The sequence below is a fragment of the Zonotrichia albicollis genome, chromosome 10 (genome assembly GCF_047830755.1).
Source record: "Zonotrichia albicollis isolate bZonAlb1 chromosome 10, bZonAlb1.hap1, whole genome shotgun sequence".
In the NCBI taxonomy this organism is placed as follows: Eukaryota; Metazoa; Chordata; class Aves; order Passeriformes; family Passerellidae; genus Zonotrichia; species Zonotrichia albicollis.
The window spans coordinates 37,370,575-37,392,695 of NC_133828.1; the positions used below are offsets into that span (position 1 = coordinate 37,370,575).

Consider the following 22,121-nt stretch of genomic DNA (forward strand, 5'->3'; position numbering starts at 1 on the left):
ACCAGAGTGTCAATGCAGCAACTTTTTTTAAATAAAGCTGAGTCAGTCCCCTTAGGGAGAAGGAGGCTTCATTCCTCTTACCTCCCTGTGGGCCCACAGCAGTGCAGTAACACAGTAATAACCCAGCCTTTTTTTTTCTTTTTCCTCTTTTGTTCCTTGCTATATTTAACAAATAGTACAATTGCCATCTCCTTGCAACATAAGGGCATAGGAACAAAAGTGCCAACACAGTATTATTCAGGCACCACAAGCTAGGATGTCATGGAAATGGACACCGAACACAAAGTATGCCTTACAAGAGGTGGTTTCCTGGGATATAGGGACCCTTTATGTTATTTCTGTGCAACACACAATGGTAAGTCAAAAAACCAAACTGACCATAAAGGAAAAAAAACAGAGAGACCACGAACCAGTTTAAAAATATTCTTTCAAAGAAATTTCTTTACATGTATCATTAATAATCCATAAGGAATTTACTCTTCTCCCTTGATGCCCACTCTTTTCAAGTCGTGGCCAAATATTCAGACAAAATTACTGGTAAGTCATAGCATGCTGAAATGCCTTACACACAGGGTCAACAAATCAAAAGAGCCTGCTTTCTTATACAAAAGTATTAAGAAATTCGTTTGTATAAATTGTATTCTTGCCAACAGAAGAAGCAGGCTATGGATAATCAATGCCCTTTCTCCCTCAACTGTACCAAGTGAAGTTAGTGCTGTAGTAGTGCTCCCATAAGGGAAAAGACAAAGTGGATCAGTTTCCTGGTAACGAAAATTCAGAAAAATATTGCTACTGTTTTGGTAAGAGGTGGGAACTGTTCTGGGTCCTGCTCAAGTCCTTCCTTATAAGACAGGATATATTTTAGCCCCTTGAGATGCAGCCTTTTCTCCTACCTGATGGCTTTATCTGAGAGATACTAGCTAGCAACAGTGCTGTAAAAACCTGGATGAAATCCTATTTTAAAAACCACCATACACACACCTACCTATATGTGTATGTGTGTGTATGTGTGTGTGTGTGTGTGTGTTTTTCCCTGGTTAATCAGCCTACATGAGGCTTAAACTGCCTTGAACTACCAGACAGTGTCCCTTTAGGGAAGGTGCAAATAGAATGAACATACAGTTCAAAAATCTGAAACTTGTTAACTTAAACTACACAATAGTTAGGCTACTCAAAATCTTACCACCTTAAAAATGCACACAGAACTACTTATCGTACCATACTGTATACTTCAAGACAAAGTACTATTCAAAAAAACATATTCATGGTACAGGGATAAACTTTGCAGTTTATTTATACTGTGAAATGCAATGAAAACTTCTGATCACTCTCCTAGGCTGGAAAAAGAAATCCCGTTCACTAGCATCATTCACCAGTTTGGGTTGGTAAAATTGTAGTGACTTTTACTAAGCAAACACTAAAAAATAGGGAATTTGAATGCCCACTTCTTCAGCTTTCAGGGATACTTCAATAAAATTAATAATTGGAATTGTCAAAATTCTAGACAGAGAATTAAAACAGTTTTTACAGAAGCTAAAAATACCCAATCTCAAGTATATGGAAAAGAATTACTGGAGCTGCTGTATGAGATGAAAATGATGCAACCGTATCAAACCTAAACATCTAAAAATGGTTTTATTTTTTTGAGAAATCAAAAACTATAAAGTTGGCTAAGTGCTCTATGTTAATCGTTATGAGTATGTAGGGTAAGGTACAATTAAGCTTTTAAATCTTGGAATACACTGTTTGTGTAAGCATTTTGCAATTGGGAATGTCATCTACAGAGTATTTTAACTAAAACTTCAAAATCTTGGTTTCTGCATATGAAAAAGTCATTAAAAAGTTACATCTAGATTCAGCTGTACAAAGAAATACACATTACTTCTGGAATGAAGTAAAGGCTTTAGCAGTTAGGCATTTTGCTTAAAAAAAGTGTTTAAAGTATTTTAAATTAATTAGACTTTTAAATAGTAGAGTTAGTCTATCAGAATTTCTTTCCCTCCAAACACAACTCAAGGTAATGCAAAGCAGAAATAAAGGGCACATGGTCTAAAATTATTTTTGAGAGAGACTGAAGATTTTTCTAGAAAATGCTTTCTTTTAAAGCACATTTGTTTGACTTCCAAAACTTACTTGTTTATTCTGTGTGTTTAGTACATGTTGATTCCCTGCTGAAGAGCAACAACTATGCTGACAAGCTTAGAAATGACATTGTGAATAGTATCAGACAAAAAACTGTCCTCCCAAAGCATACAAGGAAACCAGCAAGGAAACAATCATGGGGGAAAGTCTTACCTGGGGATTTTGTTTATTTTAAAATTTCATAGAAGGTAAAATATTTTCTGGATTCAAACAAGTGAATAATAAACTGCCTTTGATAGGGGCACCAACATCAGGCAGTTCAATGACTGATGGCTAACAAACAAATTTTTTTTAAAAAAGAAAAAAAGAAAAAAGAAGCAGTTATTGGTCTTGCTAATATCAGCTTACTTCTGTTTTAACATAGCGCTCTTAAAAGCTGTACAGAACTCCATCTTATACAGAGCAACCCCCTTTTGACAAATGTGTTCTAAAGTGCCAGTATTATTTACAAAGATTTCTTAGCCAAAAGTCTGGCCCGTTGTGGCATCAGGTGAAGAAGTCATCCCAGCTCTGCTATCATTTACATTCACCAAGGGAAATTCTGGGAAATCAGCACTTGTCCCTGGTCCCCGAAGGTTCACCTGTCCATTGGCAGTGCTAAACTGAGAGGATATTCCAGCTCTTGCCCCATGGTACTGAGCTCTAAAGGGCTGCTCAAAGGAGCTAATTTGATATGCTTGATGAACAGACTGTGCCTCTGCTTTCTTCTGAGAAGTTACTTGATCCAAGAAGTCCTGTGTAGAAGAGGAAGAAGAATGATTTGCCTCATCACCTGAAAAGGGAAAAGGGTGCTGAGAATCACCAACCATTAGTCCAAAGTGAGACTTGTCTGGAGTTGTTCTTAATGGAGAGTTCATCCCCGACCGAAAGCTATTGACGGGTATAGATGTGTAGACCTTCTCCATGGAAGGAAATGCTGGCTGGGTTGTAAGTGTCTGGTTATCAGTCACAAAATTAAGGCTCGGGTTGTTCAAATAGGCATCATTTTGGCTAGTTCTGTCCAAAGCTTGCTGTAAAAACTTTGAATATTCTTGTAACATACTAGCTTTATCTGATGAGGAAGCTTGAGAGCTTGTTCCAACCGTCTCAGATGGGGTCACCTCAGATACTTCAGCGGAATTGATGGATATACTAGAGGTCACTTCTGTGTCAGCCACACTGAAAGAGATCTCATGCTGTCCATTAGCCTTGTGTGAATAATGATCTAACAGAGTTTGAAGTACCTCATCTGGAATGACATTTTTGTCATGGTTACCTTTAATTTCAACATTCAGTGCCTGTGTGTCCAGTATTGAGGCTGTAGCAGTTTCATCAATGACACTGGCCACAGCTGCCTGCGTTACTGAAGGTTGAGATGCTATGGTACTTACATTCAAGGCATATTCTCGACTGTTGTTACTAGCTGCTTGTAGATACCTCTTTTTCTTCAAAAACTGCATTGCATCATCATAATTAGTGCTGCTGTGTACAGGTTTACTGGGCCCTTCCTGTAATGTGTCGACTTGATCAATGTCAGCATTACCTTCAGAGTCCAGTAAACTTTGCTTATCCACAAGATCGAAAGCGTACTTCGAAACCTTGCTGTCTTCATATGTAGATAAAGGTGAAATGGTTTGACTTTGCTCAAGTGGCTGCTTTAGACTCCTCTTGTTGACCTTTTTGAGAACCAGCTTCGGTGGGTGTATTTCTCCAGAATTGGCTTCCTCTAAGTGCGACCCACCGACTGAAGAATGCGGCATCTCAACAGCATATTCCGCTACCATGTATTCATCTTTTACTTTAGTACTAGAAGAGTACAAAGGCAAATAGTCATTTTTGTCCTTCTTGTGTTCTGATTTATCTGAACTTTCCTTATCCCCAGATTTTGATTTCTCTGTTTTCTGCCTTTTCTTCTTTGGCAAGGAGCTGTCTTTCAGAGGCGTGGAGAAACCGGAATCTTCCTCCGATGGCAAAAAGCCAACTTTGGTGGCACTTCTGTTGGGTTTCTTCTCGCGGTTCTCATGGCACATACGCTTGTGTTTCAGCACACGATCGGTCCTGGAGAAATACTGGAAGAGATTATGGTGGTGATTATTATTATGATTATTATTATTTTGCAAAAAGAAATGTGTCAGCAGAAAGAAAAGAAGCCTTTCATTCTAATGAATTTACTTGATGATTCACCCACTTAACCAATTTCTAATGAAGTGTCAAACAAGAGTACAGAGTCAATAAAATCAACCACAGCCAGCTGTGACTCTGCACCACCAAGACAGCCCATCTTGACTGAAAAAACATTCATTATATATTTATTTGTATGAAACGGAGAAAGCCCATCTGCAATACTGGGGAATTGACTGGTGTTTTGGCTTTCAAGCGCAGAAGATTTCACCAAGTCATCTTACCTGCAAACAATATTCACACTGGTAAGGCTTCTCTCCACTGTGAGTTCTTTTGTGCCTTTCCATGTGATACTTCTGAATAAACCTCATACCACATTCATCACAACGAAATGGCTTTTCACCTGATAAAAAACACACAGCATTATTAATCTAAAAGAATAAATTAACATTTTTCCATAAAATTACCAGACCAAATACTACATTGTCTATTAGAAACAGTAAGAGGATTTATCTATTGCTATTGAAAAACAACACAGGGCTTGCTTATATCACTATTTTCTCAATACTGAGTTGCTGATGCCTCAAATTCCTTTAAGCTTTTATGCTAAAAAAATCCCCCACCTTTAAAATGAAATCCTTACTCCTCTTTCTAATGCAGGTGCAGGTATGTGTTACACCTAACAAATTAAGAACTGCAAAGATGGTCTTCCTGAATTGTTGCTACATTATGCATTTTTTAGGGCAGACAACCATATAAAAATACCTCAAACTTCTCACCAAATCATGACCTCAAACCCATCCCTACTAGGAGAGAATTAATGCATTTCCGAACTTCAAATATAACATTTTGGAGGGTGCTTTCTATTTTTCCATATTTTTTCCCTTATTTGCATGTGGAATTGAGAGAACTGCTTTGAAAAAGTCCTACTATTTTGGTTGAAACCCAATTTTTTTTTCCTGAGAACTAATTTTAATTTTTTTTTAATTAAGTCAAAACCCAAGAAACCTCTGTAGCAGAACCAGCATCTGCAAACTTACAGGTTTCTCATTGTGATTGTTTTGTTAGCTAGTTTTGGTTTCTGGGTTCTGTTCTTTACTTTCAGGAAATACTTGTTCAGACAATATGCACTGCCCTGAATTCACCTTCAGTTCCCCTTATTTCTCCTCACAAAGAAACCCTGCAACAATACTTTCTGAGCAGGGAGTAACTATTTTTATTTCTTTTAACTTTTGCCTTACATCTTCCCTCTGATATTTTTTCCTAGGTTTCTCTGAAAAAACCTAAAAATTTCAAATGCATTAAAAAGTCAGTTCTGCTTTTATAGAAGTTCACCATTATTTACTAGAACTCACCCTGAACAACAGAGATGTCTCCTTTTAGTATTTACTATGAAATCTTTTGGACTGACATAGAGGTCAGGGATTGTCTTGGCAGCATCTGTCTCTTTGTTCTGTGTACTGCACTGCACTGATTTTTGGGATATGAACCATTTATGTCTTGTTTCCAGAAATATGCAGACTATTGCTATTTTCTGAAGTAGTTTTATTCTTACCAATTATATTATGAACTGCTGAATTACCAACAACTAATTGTTGAAGTTTAAAACTTTAAATTAATAGATTTTATTATTTAAAATGTTGACAGAGTTTGTATTTTCCATTTAGAGAAATGCTTGTATTTTCCATTTCCAACAGAGAAATTTATCCACATCCTTCTTCAAATGGGAATACAGTACCTGAAAATAAGGTTCCAGTATTTATGGAGAATAGAATGGAAAATATCTGTATCACACACATATGTGCTCCTAGTCAGATCACTAATGCCCAGAGTTTCAACTTCCTTAATTCCAAGCAACTTCTAAATCTCTCTCTTTGTAAGTCTATGTCCTATTTCCAATTATTAATTCTTACCTCTCTATGTGGCTTCTCAGCCAATCCCTTTCTCAGATGAAATTATTCCAATTTATTCTCTCCTAAATCAAATTATCTCCTCTCCTCAGATCTCTCAGCTTCCATCAGTTCTTTTTCCACAGGCTCACAACCTTAGCATTCTACATCTCTTCTTTCACTTGACTTAGAGAACTTTATCATTTCTTGCTTATTAATAAGCACCATAAAATTTTGCACTTTTTTCAACATCCCTTGTAAGTTATAAACACTTATTATATCATTCCCCCTCATCCTGCCTATAAGCAAATCCTCCCCTCTGGCCTATTTCTTCACTTACAAACATGAAGAATGAACCTGGAGGTTCTTTCTGAATCAAATTCCAATCCTTGCCTTCCACTTTCAGGATGCTGAGGCAGGACATTTAGACCTCATTGCTCTTGTTTGATACATGGGAATCTTGCATTCCTGAAGACTACTACTTAGTCCTTTCTACTTACTGTTTTCTTTCCCTTTGCTCCACTATTCTGCTTTGTGGGGTTTTTTTTAATTGCACCTTCAAACAACTCTCCTTACATAGTTTCAAAGCTTGCTTTCATACTACCTTAGATTTATTTTAGAGAATGGAGAGGCTGTTTAGGCAGAAAACTATCCTGAGCCTTAAAGCAAGAGAGCTGAGTCCTGTTCTGGCCTTGAACAGCCCTCTAAGGAGCCATCCTGCAATCCCAGGAAATGCTCAACTCTTCATTAACACACTTACCTGCAGCCTTACACTCATTTCTGTAAGTGAATGCACACTGAGCTCCTTAACATTTTCCTACCCAAGCTGATTACTTGCTGGCAGAAGCCTCTGCAGCCACCTATCCCCATCTGAAGGCTTAAACAGGGGCCTGTGGATTTTAGGTGGATTACAGTCACCAGCTATTTTGGAGACTTTCAGGGCACACACAAATGCACTGCTGGCCATGCCTTAACAGGGAGAAGAATTTGGGGACACTGCCCTGGAGTTAACTCAGCACAGTACAGAAAATCATATTTTTCAGTAGAATTCCAGAACACTCTGAAAGTAAGATTAAGAAAACCTTTGTGAAACTGACACCATATTTAATTTTGGCTTTAATCTTCATATGGAAGATAATTTTAGGAAAAGATTAAAAATTAATATGAAGATAGGCTTTCAATAATAATTTCATCCTAGCAGAAGCCTAAAACTTCAGATGCCTTCCCCAATTTTGTTGTACTTTTCAGACAGGATCTATTGCAAATGGAGGAGAACATTAATAACAGCCTTTTGATAATGCAGGGAGAATCCAGGGCACATTTTTCTGAAATGTCTTGGTCATTGGGAAAGAATCAGATGTGTTAAAAACCCTCAAAATTTAAAAATACAATACAACAATTCATGCATTGTTTATGAAAACAGCTCATGTGTTGTGTCTATGTTCGCAATCTATTAAAACCAAGCAATAGAACTACTCATCCAGTGTAGTACAAATATTATGTGTATGAAGGCTGTAACAATTATAAAGCCAGGCATTTTAAAGTCTAAACAGACAAAAAACAAATTATAAAATACTAAAGAAGGCTATAAAAAAGCAGCATGACTGAATAAGAAAGCACTTGAATTATTAGCCCCAATGGTGCTTTATTTTTTTTAATGTAATCTTAGTTTTTGTGTTTTAAATGGAAAGTAGGGTGGCATACACAATTAGGACACATGAACACATGAGTGGGTAAGGTATATAGAAACATCTCTAACCAAAAAGTAAGCAGACATATTTGAAAGAAAAAAAAACCAGAACATTCAGCATCTTCTCTAACCTCGTATATGGAAAATATTTGCATACCAGTGACTTTTCCCTCTCTTACAACTAAAATAGCAATTTTCTGTATCATAAGGGACAAGTTTAGCAGCAGGGTTCCAACACTGCTGCCCTCCTCTACACACAATTATAAGCAAATTTTGTATTAATGCAATGTCCGCTTTTAGATGCAACTGTTTAATTATTTACACAGGCTAAGGCTGTTCATTGATTGCTTCCTAACTCCCTCACAACACTTCCTTTGAAGGAGTGGTTCAGAGAATTAAAGTCAAATCAGACTGGAAATAGCTGAGGCACCTGTAAATTGGGGGCTTGTAACAGGCACAAAATGGGGCTTCTACCTGTTACTGCTCTCTTTGAATGGTTTAAAATAAACTAGAAAATTTGATGAAAATCTTTAAAAGAGTAAGAGCTTTCCTGTTCCACATCAGCATTTTGAACACTGTCCAAAAGCTGGTGCTAAAAGTGGTCATTCATGGAGATAAAAATGCAAAATAAAAAAGTATTGAATAAAGTTAAGAAACATTTTTTTAAAAAAGTATGAATAATACAAACTTTATTTTCATCAAAGTAAAACACAGACCCACTGCTCACCTTCTCATTAGAGAATCAAGTTGAAAATTAGTTTTTCTGGATGGATTTAGTTATGCAGCCCTGAACAACACAGGGACTACACAAACAGCTAAGGGCCAGTGGTGAACACTGTCACATAGAGGTGAAAGCACAGACAGGTATGCAGAGTGCCAATTAGCTATACTATAACTGGGTGAAGCCAAAAATTAAACTCTAGCTTAACCTTGTTAACTAAACAGCCTTCAGAAAAAATTCTGCCACTCCTAGAAGCTGGGTTTTAAATGTTTTCTCCTAATCATTACTAGCTGTCACCTAGGAAAATATCCATGATTCAACAATTTAAATACAATTTAAACCATCTTCTATTTTCTGAGAAACAACCAAACTATAGCTCAGGATGCTGAGGAAAGGAGGAAACATAGTTATCTAAAAAAAGTCAGATATGGTTAATTAGTTAAATGGTACCTTTTTCTCTGCTAAACAAAGACTAGCATATGTAAGAGCTGGCGTAAAAACCTACAACCCCACCACATCCACCCCCCTCCCTCCAAAACTTACAATCAACACAGATTTCTCACTAGGGCAAGAAGCTAAATTTTAAAAGATAATTAAATCAATTTATAAAATATTTGCAGTCAAGTGTTAATTAACAATATTGCCCAGACTCTCATTTTCAAAGCCACGTACAGGGAATAATCCTCATTTGAAAAAAAAAAAAAAAGAAAAATCTTCTAAAAAATGTGAAGACTGCACTCAAATTTTTGCCTTTTTGAGAGGGGCTGGAGGGCAGATAGATGGAAGAGACTGAATGAGCATTCTTTTCAGAATAAGTATCTACACAAAGTGGAGGCAGCATGGTTCACCAATTCAGAGCCAGAGGAAAGACTAGGAGCAGAACAAAGACACTGGACAGAAGAATGGAAGACTCTTCTGTGGCTGACTGGCTGAAGGAAACCTACTTAGTCTGGACTCATGGCAACCTAGGATACAAAAATCCCATAAACAACAGGGCATTTGTGCATGTAACTCCCTGTACACTGCTCTGAAAATTCATTTTGCAGAGTTTTTTCTCCCTCTCAACCCTTACACATGCACACACTGCACTGCATGTTAGTAGCTTTCATATCCATTTAAATGCTACAGCCAAGAAACACTGTGCACATTCACCAGCTCTGCTTTTCTGAAAAAGAGGCTGAGAAATTGGCATCTAGTCCAAAAGGGACCATATTACAAAATATTTAAAGAGGGATTGAAAGGCCATGCACCAAAATGCCAAAAACCCAATGAAACCAAACCTGTTAAAGAATGTGGTTCTGTGTGGTGCAACAAGGTAAAAAAAATAAACATATATAAACTTTAACTTGCTTTGGTTTAAAGCTTCGGGCCTCATTTGACCTATACTGCATATTTTTAAACTAAGACTCTTCTTTTTAGAACAGTTCTGAATTAAACCTAAAAGAAGAAAAAAAAGTGAAAAGAAAAGCTGATACTAATACCTTTGGGGTTAGGCATTTTGGCCATTTTAGTCCTGGCACTTTTCCATCAAATTCAAATACAAACAAACAGACAAACAAACAAATAAATCTATGGAAATGTAATTTGGAAGTCCCCCTTGTCTGAATTAACTTGATACAACAAAAGACAGAACTGCTTAACGAACTTTGACTTTTATGAATGTACAAACTTCAGGATTTGCTGCTCTGGGGTTATTTATAGAAAACTACTTTCAGATCCGCTTACTGGACTTCATACTCATTTTACAGCCAAAGGAAAGTGGAACAACTTGAAAGCACAAAACTAGTTTCTTTTAAAAAGCTTTATAACTTTGTAACATGTTTTAAATTAAAACAAACTACGACAGGGTTTTTGGCTGCATATTTATTACCAGAAACCTTGCCTGAGTGGGGAAACAGTTTTCAAGCACGCCAGTAAAGATACTCAAGGCACTATACTCACCAGTATGAATCTTCTCATGCCTCTGTAGCAGGTACTTCTGTATGAAACGCATGTCGCACTGACTGCACTGAAATGGTTTTTCACCTTGAACAATATAATTCCACATCCATAAGTTAATAACTACACACTGTTGTTTCTGATAACTATTTTTGAGGAATATTAAAATGTCTATTAAAAACACCAGCATCTGAGCGAATTCCAAAAATACCCTGACACCAAAAAACATTTGCCTTACTAGGTACATGAACTGCAGAGCTCTCTCCATGATCCTAAGAGTCACATTAAGACTAGCACGGAAGAGTGATCTGGAATGGCTGTAATTTCCTCAAGTGCAAGATCAATCAGGATGCTGGCATAGACTGCATTCAGGATACTGGCAAGCTATTATAACAGTAAGTACCTTTTTCACTTCTCCAAACACAGAGATACCTCATCAGACAAATAAGCAGCCGCAGCACATTTTACAAAGGGGTCAATTTTTGGCACTTAGGCTACAAGTCAACCCATTACTTTCTGATAAAGGAAGAAAAGAAACCTTGTAAACAGTTAGCTCTTCAGTTTATTAAATATATGTTGATTTTTTTTTCTGATATTCTTTTGACACTTTGGTGCATGGAATCTCTAAGCTTAGATGCCAAGTTAGCTACACTCTTAAAACTGAAATTCGCATAGAGCTGAAAACATTTTTAACATAAGTAAACAACTCTTTATATAGTAGAAAAGACAAATTTGAAGTCAAGCAGTACCTGTATGAATGAAGACATGTCTCTGTAAATGGTAGTTGGTTCTAAAGGCAGCATTGCAATGCTCACAAACATGAGATTTGTGGGTTTTCAGACCAAGTGATCCATCCTCATTTATTGTAAGGATCTATTTTAAAAAGAGTAAAATTTGTTCTCACACTACCCTCTAAAGATGTCTTATTAACTACAAAAAAAAAAACATTAATTTTTTCGATGCAGAAAATGTAAATATTTCAGGTAAAACAATGCTAATTTCTACAAAACTATGCGTTAAGCTTCTAATACACATTTCCAATTGCAGTCCAATCCAACTCGTGTCTCGTTGTGCATTAAGAGATATTTCAACAGGACAGAGACAAAGGCAGCTCATGGAAAATCAGCTTAGAGCTTCCCTAGGCACAGCTGAGTCACTTTATACACTACTGTTTATTTTGTCCGTCTGTTGGAAAGGATGCAAAGTAATCAAACCACTCCTGGGCACTAAACCATGGACAATCGTATTTTAAAGAAAAAGCGAATGGTTAAATTCTTTATATCAAATCACAACTCTAAATGTTTGCTAAAAGTCATTAAAGCTTAGCCAGAATAGTCATATATATTATCTACATCTATATAAAACCAGTAGTCTCAAAGGTAAAACTGTATTTAAAAAAAACAAAATCCCAAAGCCAAACAACCAAGAGAACAGTATTATTCTTCTCCCCTTTCAGGTTTTTCACTCAATAGAGTATTGCTCACTTAATATACACATTAAAGCATCTCCTTGATGACTTCAACTTGCCATACTCAATTGCTTTGCTGTCAAACAAAGCCGCTATTTTCATATAAAATTTAAAAAACTTAAATTTTAAAAATGCACCACATCTACTTTATTCAATAAAGCTAATCACAGGCTTTCTCTAATTCGTCAAAAAGAATAAAAATCGAAAACTAAACCAAAACCCAAAATCTTTACTATCTCTGGCAAGAGAATAAGCAAATCAGTAAACAAATTACATTTATAAAATCTTGCTTAATTGCAAACACAACTATAAAGAAGAGCTTAAGGAACCTTAAATAATACAGTTTAGTCCCTTGTTATTAAAAAAAATAAAAGTATGCTGGGAAAACACATCTGCAGTTTGATTAGCTACAGCATTTTAGGTTTTATGATAATGACAGTGATGAGAAAGAGAGAGTCAATAACTGAAACAGTATCTCTGAAATAGCAGCAAATACTGTAGGATCTACTTAATTTTTAATTCTCCTGTGTCAAAACAAGGGTGAAAGTCTCAGACTAGCAAATTCTTGTGCATTCACTCTGAAGGACAAGCACATTCATACGTTTGTAAGATTGGTGTGTTACAGCTCCAGTCACAGAGAGAGACAATTGTAAAGACTCTGTTCTGTAACATTACTCAGCTGATGAAGCCGACTGCGTCTTTAAAACAAATTTAAATACATGTTATGAAATGCTTTTCATATATTATATTGAAATTTTATAATAATTGTGCAGAAAATACACTTAATTTCATGGTTATCCTAAACCTGGGCTCTTCTACTTAATCTACCACCTGTTAAATGATGAGAGTTAGTTTGTCAGAGCAGCTTCCCTAACCAAAGCAACAAAAAAGCTTGTGCGTGTGAGTGTGTGCGCGTGCGTGTGTGTCCGTGTGTGCACGTGTGTGTGTCTGCGTGGCAGAGGGAACAGGACACAGGAGTCATGACACCTGATGGCTTCCTCCTTACCTGACCACTGCATTGATAGAAAACAGAATTTAGAACGTTTCAGAATGTTAACTGACTTCCATTTGTCAGAGTTCCAGCTGCTTGTCTGGATGGAAAATCTACCCCACTACTCTGGAAAGACTGAAACTGCAGTAGGTTCTCACCTAGGTCAGTCCTTCAGCTTTTTTCTACTCTGCCTTTCTACTCTGACAGGTCTGAAAAAGGGGAAGAGAAACTGAAAAAGAACCTGTTTAACAATTCTCCTGATCATTTTTCAATCTTTTGTCATCTCAAAAGACTAATCCTGGCAGACTGGGAGATAAAAAGGAAGCATGCAAGTATATGTCTGTAGAAAGAGGGGCACACGCCTCTTCTACCTTGCCATGTTTCCATGGAAGTGATCTCTGGATGTACTCAACCTAGATCTCCTTCTTCTCTCAAAGGGAGAAGTGAGAAAAAAATGCACAGCATTTGGAACTTGCTTCCACACCCAATCTGAAGCAATTTCTCAGCTTTCCAAGAATACTACAGGTGCAACCTTATTTGACAGTGCTTTGAGGAGGACTGGAAGGTCCTGCTCCCAGGGCAACAAAAAGAAGGTTTGGGAGATTTTCTTTGTATTACAGTGAGTTTTCATTTAATGTACAAACAGTCTGGGTTGATTTCTGAGTAGGTTTATTTTAATGCTGCTGTGTGATAACATATAACTGATTTACTTCTATCAGAGCAGCCTGCATATGTTCTATTTTAAGTCTGAAGATTAATACTGATTTGGGGAATTACTACAAGATGTAACACTGCTACCTCATGAGGTGAAATGATTCTGGTTTTATCTGAAGTGCTTCTCAACAGAAGAAAACTGTTTTCAGACATACAGGGATACATAGTCCTCATGAATGGATCTACAAAACAAATTTTTAAGTAACAAACCAGCACCTAGGGTAAGAACCTTTTGATATAAATAAATACATATATGAAGATGATTATGACCACAGGAATTTTCCCTACCAGTAAATTATTTTTTATATATTAGTAAGCTTTTTAGAATTTTCAAAACTACCATTTTAGTTTTCTTTTTAAAAACTTTTAACTACTATGCATGAAGCATATAGAATTATCAGGCTCACAGAAAAGCACAACTATTATTAGATAGATACAGAGTAATGATTTATAAATGGTCTACAAAGCTACTGACTCATAATTTAAAAAAAATATTTGGAGAGAGAACTGCCTGGAGAGACAGATGTTAAAATATGTCAAGAGTTCATGTTGCTAAAAGGAGTTCAAAGAAAAACACTGTTATATCAGTTTTGTTTTGGGTCTCTGGTGAACTTCAGAACTGCATCTTTACTGAGCAAACAAACAATTTCCAGCCTAACTAGTTCAAATGCTAATGAAATTAGTCATAGTCAACCAAATCTTCAGGTCCTTTTAATCTTGGTTTTGCCAAATCAATGTCTTACTTTTGCTGGTGAACGCTGTTTTCTTTTCTTCTTTTTCTGCAAATCTACTGGCTCTCGTATTTGTTTTTTGTCTCGTTTCTGTTGTTCAGATGCATCAGTAAAGGTAATTTCTTGCTTTACACTGATCTGTTAAGATACCAAGTGCCAGTTTCAGGTAAGGTTCTCACTACAGAAAAGCAATTTTTCAATTTTAGAAGATGACAAACTGCTGAAACAGAAAACCTTTTCCTAAGGGAATTATCTTCTGGCTTCACTCTTTCAGAAATTTAAGTGAAAGAATTAATATGTATCTTAAATAAAAAGGGCACAGTTAATTTCCTCAGTAACATTTTGATGTATCCTTTCATTCATCTCCCAAGGTCTTTTTTCCTGACCTGTGGTGATTTTGAGATCAGTTCATATATTAAAATCACTTCCATCTGTAAAACCATTCAGATTTTCATACCTATTTTACTTTAGTCCGTGCTGTTGTCAATGTAAGATTTAACGGAATAGTTTATTATATATTTAATACAGAAGTATTTTTAAGAGAAAAAAAAAAACAAGACCAGTTCCAATGAAGTTTTTGAAAAAAAAAAATTAAAAATCTCAATCTAATGTGAACTTTAATGAAGACCATGATACTCTCACATTTTTCTAACACCTGAGCCACCTGATCTACAGCTAACAGAGTAGTGTTTTAACAGTGCTGTGTTTCTGAAGATTATTCTTCATGTGTAAGGCTCTCTACTTTTATAGTCCTGGTGACTGTTCGTTATGTTTGAAGGGTAACAGTGATGGTGTGCTGCATTACAGACAGATGCTCTGTTTTCCAAAGGAAGTCATCTCTATGCTCTCTGGGAAAGCCAAGGTATGCCTTCTATGAGATTCCGTGGAGGGGCATATTTATGGTCATGTATGAAGTGTCACAGTCCAACCTGCAGTGTGAATGCAATTGCTAAGCGTCCACATACCTTAAAAACATACAAGATGCTTCCTATAGCAAAAGCAACTAAACAGTACTATCAACAGCATAAACAGTATGCACCTTCTAATAACGCTATTTATTCCGCTTTGCAGTTACCCCTGAACATTAAATATCCTTAAAGGAGCACATTTTAACACTTTAGTTCTATGGTAACAGCCTGCTTATAAAATATTTATAAAACAGATACTTAAAGATTATACTTAATTGGCAAAATTTATCCACAGCCAGAGGCAAATGACATAAATATTTTGATAATCAAAATCCAAACAAGCAATTAATAGATTCTTGCCAGAGTAGGATTAGACTACCAGATCAAGCTTCCTAGTAATCTCTCCAATATTTCACAAAGAAATTGCTTACAGGGACATTAACAGCATACTGCAGCCCTTGAGGAAGTCTATCTTGTGCATCCATTTCATCATCATTTTTTACCGTCTCCTCATGGACCATGAGTTCATCATGTGAAATCATCTCTTGCTGTCGAAGTTCACTTTCCTGTAACACTTCATCTGTTGCAAGAATTTCTTGGTGCGGCATAGTCCGATCTTGAAGCACTGCCTCTTGCCGTTCTCGCGATACTCCAGACTGGTCAGATACTGCACCCATCCCTACCATAGCCCTGGATGACTGCATCTGGTCTATGCCACCACATTTAAGAAATAATCCTCCCAGCTTGTCTTCAATGTTCATTCTTAAGTGCAATTACCTACAAAGAAAGTTTTAATAGTAAACATCTACAATTGGTGCGCTCGCTTAAAATTTTTTACTTAAAAACATTTTATAAGAACTGAAGTCAGTACTCAACAAACACACATGCAGTCCTAAAATTGATACTGAGTAAGAACCAAGAGTTGGATATCTTCAAAGAATGTCAAAAGACTCTCCTTTTGCACATCTGTGTGCACACAACAGAACACTTTCCAATAAAAGGTTTCAAATCATGCTCCTGACTTCTGGCAAAAGTATGGTAATTAAATGATGGCTAATTCCTCCTTCTCATTCCTTAGAAAACTTTTAATTTTTTTTTGTATGCCCTCTTTGCTCTGTTCTCTTTTTCCATTTTGACTGTCTTTTACAAACACCTCTTTCATACTGGTCCTGTTCTTCCTACTTCCTTGTCCTTCCAGTGCCCTTCCACCGCTGTTACCCCAGGGCACTGTTGCTCCTGGAATATCTTAATATCCACAAGTGAGAGAAAACTGGGCTGCATCCAAAGCAGCAGCTGAGGGAGGTGATTCTGCCCCTCCACTCCACTCTCCTGTGACCCCACCTGCAGGGTTACATCCAGCTCTGGGGCCACAACATAAAAAGGACATGGATATGCTGGAGCAAGTCCAGGGGAGGAAAGGAAAATGATCAAAGGGCTAGAACATCTCTGCTATGCCAACAGGATGAGAGAAAAAGAAGGCTCTGAGGAGAACTGATTGCAGCCTTTCATTACTTAAAAGGGAGCTTTTAAGGTGGAGAAGGAACTTTTTAGCAGAGCCCGTTGAAACAGGACAACAGGTAATGGTTTTGAACCCAGAGATGGTCAATTTAGACTCAATATAAGGAAGAATATTGTTACAATGAGAGTGCTGAAACACTGGCACAAGGTGCCCAGAGAGGTGGTGTATACCCCCTCCAGGAAACATTCAAGGCCAGGTTGGATGGGACTGAGCAAACTGATCTAAGTGAAGATGTCCCTGCTCATTGCTGGGGGTTGGACTGGACGCCTTTAAAGTCTCTTCCAACCCAAACTATTCCGTGATTCCACGAAAATATAACTTTGTAGCTAAAGCTATACATCAAATAAAGACTATAGAGAGGTCAAAGCTGTTCATAAAAGACATTCACAGTGAGCAGGAGCATTAGTGAGGAAATATAAATTCCAAACATGAAAAGCAATACAATTCACAATATTCCATAAAGTATCATGACATGATTAATTAGTTTTTAGCACAGAGCAGGAGGCTTTTGTGAAGCTGGAAGTGGCAGCCTTCTCATTCTACTAATCAATATATATGCAAGATAGTTCTAGGACTCCTCCTTGGCACACTGGATGTGCAGTCAGAGCAGTCAGTCTCCTTCACCCTATTCCCCAGGCCCATAATCCCTACTACCAACTCCTCAGTGCTCCTTGAGACAGACACACCAACGGACAGAGAGACAGACAGACAGACATCCTTCCTCCATCCCTCTATGTTCCCAGAGGCAGAGAGCAGAGGCAAAACACACACAGGCCACAGCAGACACAGGGGTGGGAGCAGAGGCACAGGGCAGCTGGACAGCACACAGCAGGCCCAGCCACAGCACCACGTGGGACCTTGGGCAGCACCACAACAGCAGCAGCACCTTTGATTTTGATGCACTCAGAGTGAGGATACAGGTGTGATGTGGGTACACTGCTAGATCACAACAGCAGCAGCACCTTTCATTCTGAAGCACTCAGAGTTAGGATACAGCTGTGATGTACACACATATGTACATTGCTACACACCAGCTTCAAATTCCATCCCCCTGAGACTGCAGCATGGAGAAAGGATCCATTCTCCATTCAAGTCTCAAGTCAGAGGCTTTGCTGCCTCCCCTGCAGCTCACAATGACTATTCATAACCAAAGAAATCAGGTCTCTCTGCAGGTGATGTCCACAGAAATCGGGTCTCTGCCTAAGAACAGCAGGGCCATCACTGCAGAATTGCACAACAGCCCTCTGCCAGTCCAACAGGCTGCCAACATGCAAAAACACTCCATCAAACAAATGTACATGAAGTGTCTAGATTTCCATATTCAGTTTCATCCATTTCATCACTTTCTAAATAATTTTCTTTTCCAGGAATATATTTCAAAAACTCTCAGTGTATCTACACATTTGTGAAGTTTCCTCTATATCAAACTACATCAAGTTTACAAAATAAACAGTGGTTTCTTTTTGGGTGAGATCCTAGATTACTTGGTAGGAATGGAACCACCAGCTGAAAGAGCTGAAAACTCTCATGAGTTTCTCCTGCATTGTCCTTTGTTTCAAATATTACTATTGGTTCTTAAGATTCTGAAAGTAAAATCAAAATCAACTCAACTTCTTAAAAAAAAAAAAAGAAAAAGAAAACAACCTCACCACAGACCACAACAAATAAAGTAAAAAAGCCAATTCACACATCCTGGTGGCAAGTCATGTTTTATAACTCAAAAGTGAAAGAACATTAGTCCCTACTTTGTACCATGAGAGGTTCTAAACTTCCGAATACATCATAGAAAGGCTGACAGCCAGGATGGTCTGACCCCTCTCAGTTTCAAATATGTAAGAAGCTCACCAAAGGAAGAGGCTTTTCAGGCAAATACTTTTTTTATTATTTTTAGTAAGCCTTGCTCTGCTGGAAATCAGGAGGACAGAGTCACCAAGCTACATGTCTTTATATATGAGAGTGTCATCAATCTTTTTAGCGTTCTTCCTTCCTACATAACAAGTTCATTTTAGGGACTAAAACCACTCATGACAGGAGAAGAACATGGAAAAATTCTGTTCAGCACATTTATGTTTGTGATTTGTCCCTTTTTGTTCTCCTGCAATTCTAACACAAGTTTGAAATAATGCTTTCGACTTTCTCAGTATCTGTCTTCAAATAAAGACAACAATTTCTTAATGCCTTGAGTGAGCTCAGGTAGTGCTATGTGACAGACTGCCTCTCACATTAATCCATTTACAGTAAGAAAATGAGATGTCTTCAAGGGAAAATGTAGGTCTGATATGCCATACAGCCACTTGCAGACATTATATAATCCATGAAGTATTTTTCAGATGTAACTGGGAAACCAAACTGATAGTTTCTCAGCAATAACACAAACAAACAAACAAAACCTGGCACAGCACTAAGGCTGTATTCTTCCCACCAATGCAGATCTCCCACAGGTCTTGCAACAACATCATAAAAGAAGAAAGTGAGGATTAATTTATCATCTTTTTGGTTTAGAATATCCTGTGCCAAGGGAGAAAGGTGAGACAGAAGTGAAATTCTTAAGATTTGGTAAAAGATGGTGCAAAAGACCTAAAGCTGAGACTGGTTCTTTTGGTGGAGCACTCTAAATATCCAGCTTGAAAGACAGACTTCAAAGAAAATAAAACAGATGTATCTAGTCATTTCAGCCTTTATCTGAGCTCAATCCAAACTCAGGGTACATCTCACACAGACTGTCATTCACTATGCTTTTGTTCCACACTACAGAAATATGACAGCACCAGGTCAGTGCAGATTCTCCAAAGGAATGACGTGGACAGGTATGAGAATACAAGAACTCAGGATGCTGAAACACATTCAAGGGAGAACAAACAGCATCAAGTGTGAGAACATGGTGGCCCTAATCTGTCTGCTCAGGCCACTGGCAAGAACAGCACAGAAGGTTGTTCCACATGGAGGATGATACTGCCACATCACTCTGAAATTAGGTAGGAACTGCGGAAATCCTGGATTTAAAGCTACTTCCTGGCAGGAAGTTAGGCAGGCTAAGAAGCTGAGTGAACCACAGAGAAGAGGCTGCTGCTCTCAGCAGCAGAGGCAGGAAGACTCCTGACATGCCAAACCTTGGGACAGCTGGCGAGATACAGCAGCATCCCAGAGGACAGGCCAGCTGTGGGCTGGTGTTCACGGGTCTGGCTGGCTCCCACAGTCCCAACGGATATGGAAAGTTTCTTTCTCACCCTGACTAGCAGGTTTAGCAGAGTCATGCAACTGAGAGCCCTCAAGTTGTCTTCCAGCCATGATCTTGAGTCATATCAGAAGTGGTGCAGTAAGTGCACTGGTTATTAATCAGGCTTTCAAACACCTGGCTTTTCAAAGAAAAATAGTGAGAACTTACAGTGTTAGGCTGCATATGAGAAGTGATGAAAAACAATATAAGTTACATGACTTGCAGGTGATGTTTTAAAACAAATAGGTAATGTTTTAAAACAAAGAACCACAAACAAAAACAGGCTATTAATCCAAGTAAGAAGCATCCCAAATGCAATTAATTCAGTAAAACACTTGTAATTTGTCAAGTGACACCTTTCGGCTCAAATAAAAGGAGTCCTATCATTTAAATTGAAGATGAGAAGTGTTCTTGGAAGAATGACAGTGTGATAAAGAAATGTTAGTTAAAAGCATTCAAACAAGAACACTTTACCAACCTGCAAAGATTAAATATATTTTTAAGTGCAAGATGTATTTGTGAAATAAAGATCAACTTACTTAGAGATTATCTCTAGGGAAGCTACAAAAATGCAAACCACATACACACACACAAGCAAATTTCTTGGCATAAGACATTGTTATTCCTATTGCAGAGATATTTTTCATGGAATTTCAGAAGGTCTATTAAGCTGCACCAAGTAATATCTTGATTTTTCTTAGAGTATATAGTTCCTCTATAAACTGACAGAAAAAGAGCTGTCAACAAAACCTTTCAAGAATACGTTTTGCTTGATAGAGGTTCTCCATGCATTTACTGCAGGCAAAGCATCTCACAAGAGACATCTACAGGCAGAGCTCCCCGGGGATGAGAGAGAGGAAGGGGAAGGACTGCCCAGAAGAGGTCTCACAGGAGCCTGCCAGCACCTCCTGTTTCCACAGGGTGCTCCCCAGCTGCCTGCAGTGCATCCCCAGCCAGCGACACACATCGCTTCACTCAGAACCGCTGCTCCGCCAGCGCCTCGGCTGCGCTGCACAACCACTCCTTTCTGCACAACCACTCCTTTCTGCACAACCACTCCTTTCTGCACAACCACTCCTTTCTGCACAACCATTCTGTTCTGCACAACCACTCCTTTCTGCACAACCATTCCTTTCTGCACAACCATTCTGTTCTGCACAACCATTCTGTTCTGCACAACCATTCCTTTCTGCACAACCACTCCTTTCTGCACAACCACTCCTTTCTGCACAACCACTCCTTTCTGCACAACCATTCTGTTCTGCACAACCACTCCTTTCTGCACAACCATTCCTTTCTGCACAACCATTCCTTTCTGCACAACCATTCTGTTCTGCACAACCACTCCTTTCTGCACAACCATTCCTTTCTGCAGCCCTGACATCAGCTTTCCAAACACTTCTGCTCTGAGCTGGAGAGTGAGCAGTAAAGACAATATTCCTAACTAAAGAAACAACTGCTTCAATGAAAACATGCTGCATGAAAAGTGTGGCAGCATTTCAATTCAGAATCAAAAATAAAAATACCATCAAGAGAAAACATTCATTGATTCAAAAAGTCTGCTGGGATGGTGGCTGCTATGAGGTAGATGAGAACAGAGACCCTAAAGGAAAGCAACAATATTTGTAAGCCATCAGAGTTTACCCCTGGTCCAGCTCTTGTTCTCCACTTTGATTAATGGTAAGGGTTATTCTATCCTCTCCCTTCTTTTCTTAAGCATGAAGTAAGGCATTATTTAATTTAATGAGCAAGTACTTAGAGATACTAATTGGGTTCACTTTAAAAATAAAATCCGTATGTGCAGAAACACGAATTCTGTAGGATTTAAAAGACTATTTATGACAGAGGATAAAAGAAAACATGTTTAAGGATTAACAGCAGAGACAAAAAATGAAAATCATCTGCAGTTTAGTATCTATTTGTAGAACAGAATTAATGTTTTTGCTTTTTCTTTAAAAGTAAGATGGATTTTTGTATTTGTAAACATTGTCCTGCAGAAAGTCTTTGGTGTTCCAGAACTTCTACCACTCCTTTTAAGTGTTAAAAAGCAGGATTAGCTGCTTTCTATATCCATAACCCACTCCACCCTGTCT

At 37.9% G+C, this 22,121-nt stretch overlaps 1 protein-coding gene across 4 annotated transcripts in view; it reads right to left on the bottom strand.

The window, feature by feature from the left end:
• Positions 1-1,026: 1,026 nt before the first annotated feature.
• Positions 1,027-22,121, bottom strand: part of ZNF148 (zinc finger protein 148) — a 36,080-nt gene continuing 14,985 nt past the window's right edge. For 2 of the 4 annotated variants that reach the window (XM_074548825.1, XM_074548826.1), the window contains 6 exons: positions 15,724-16,069; positions 14,397-14,522; positions 11,230-11,353; positions 10,484-10,567; positions 4,527-4,645; positions 1,027-4,190 (listed from right to left, as the gene is read on the bottom strand). In XM_074548825.1, coding sequence (XP_074404926.1) covers positions 2,601-4,190; positions 4,527-4,645; positions 10,484-10,567; positions 11,230-11,353; positions 14,397-14,522; positions 15,724-16,053 — 2,373 coding nt within the window. In that variant the 5' untranslated portion in view covers positions 16,054-16,069 and the 3' untranslated portion in view covers positions 1,027-2,600. The remainder of the gene's footprint in view (positions 4,191-4,526; positions 4,646-10,483; positions 10,568-11,229; positions 11,354-14,396; positions 14,523-15,723; positions 16,070-22,121) is intronic. The other 2 variants (XM_074548828.1, XM_074548827.1) reach the window with 2 other exon arrangements.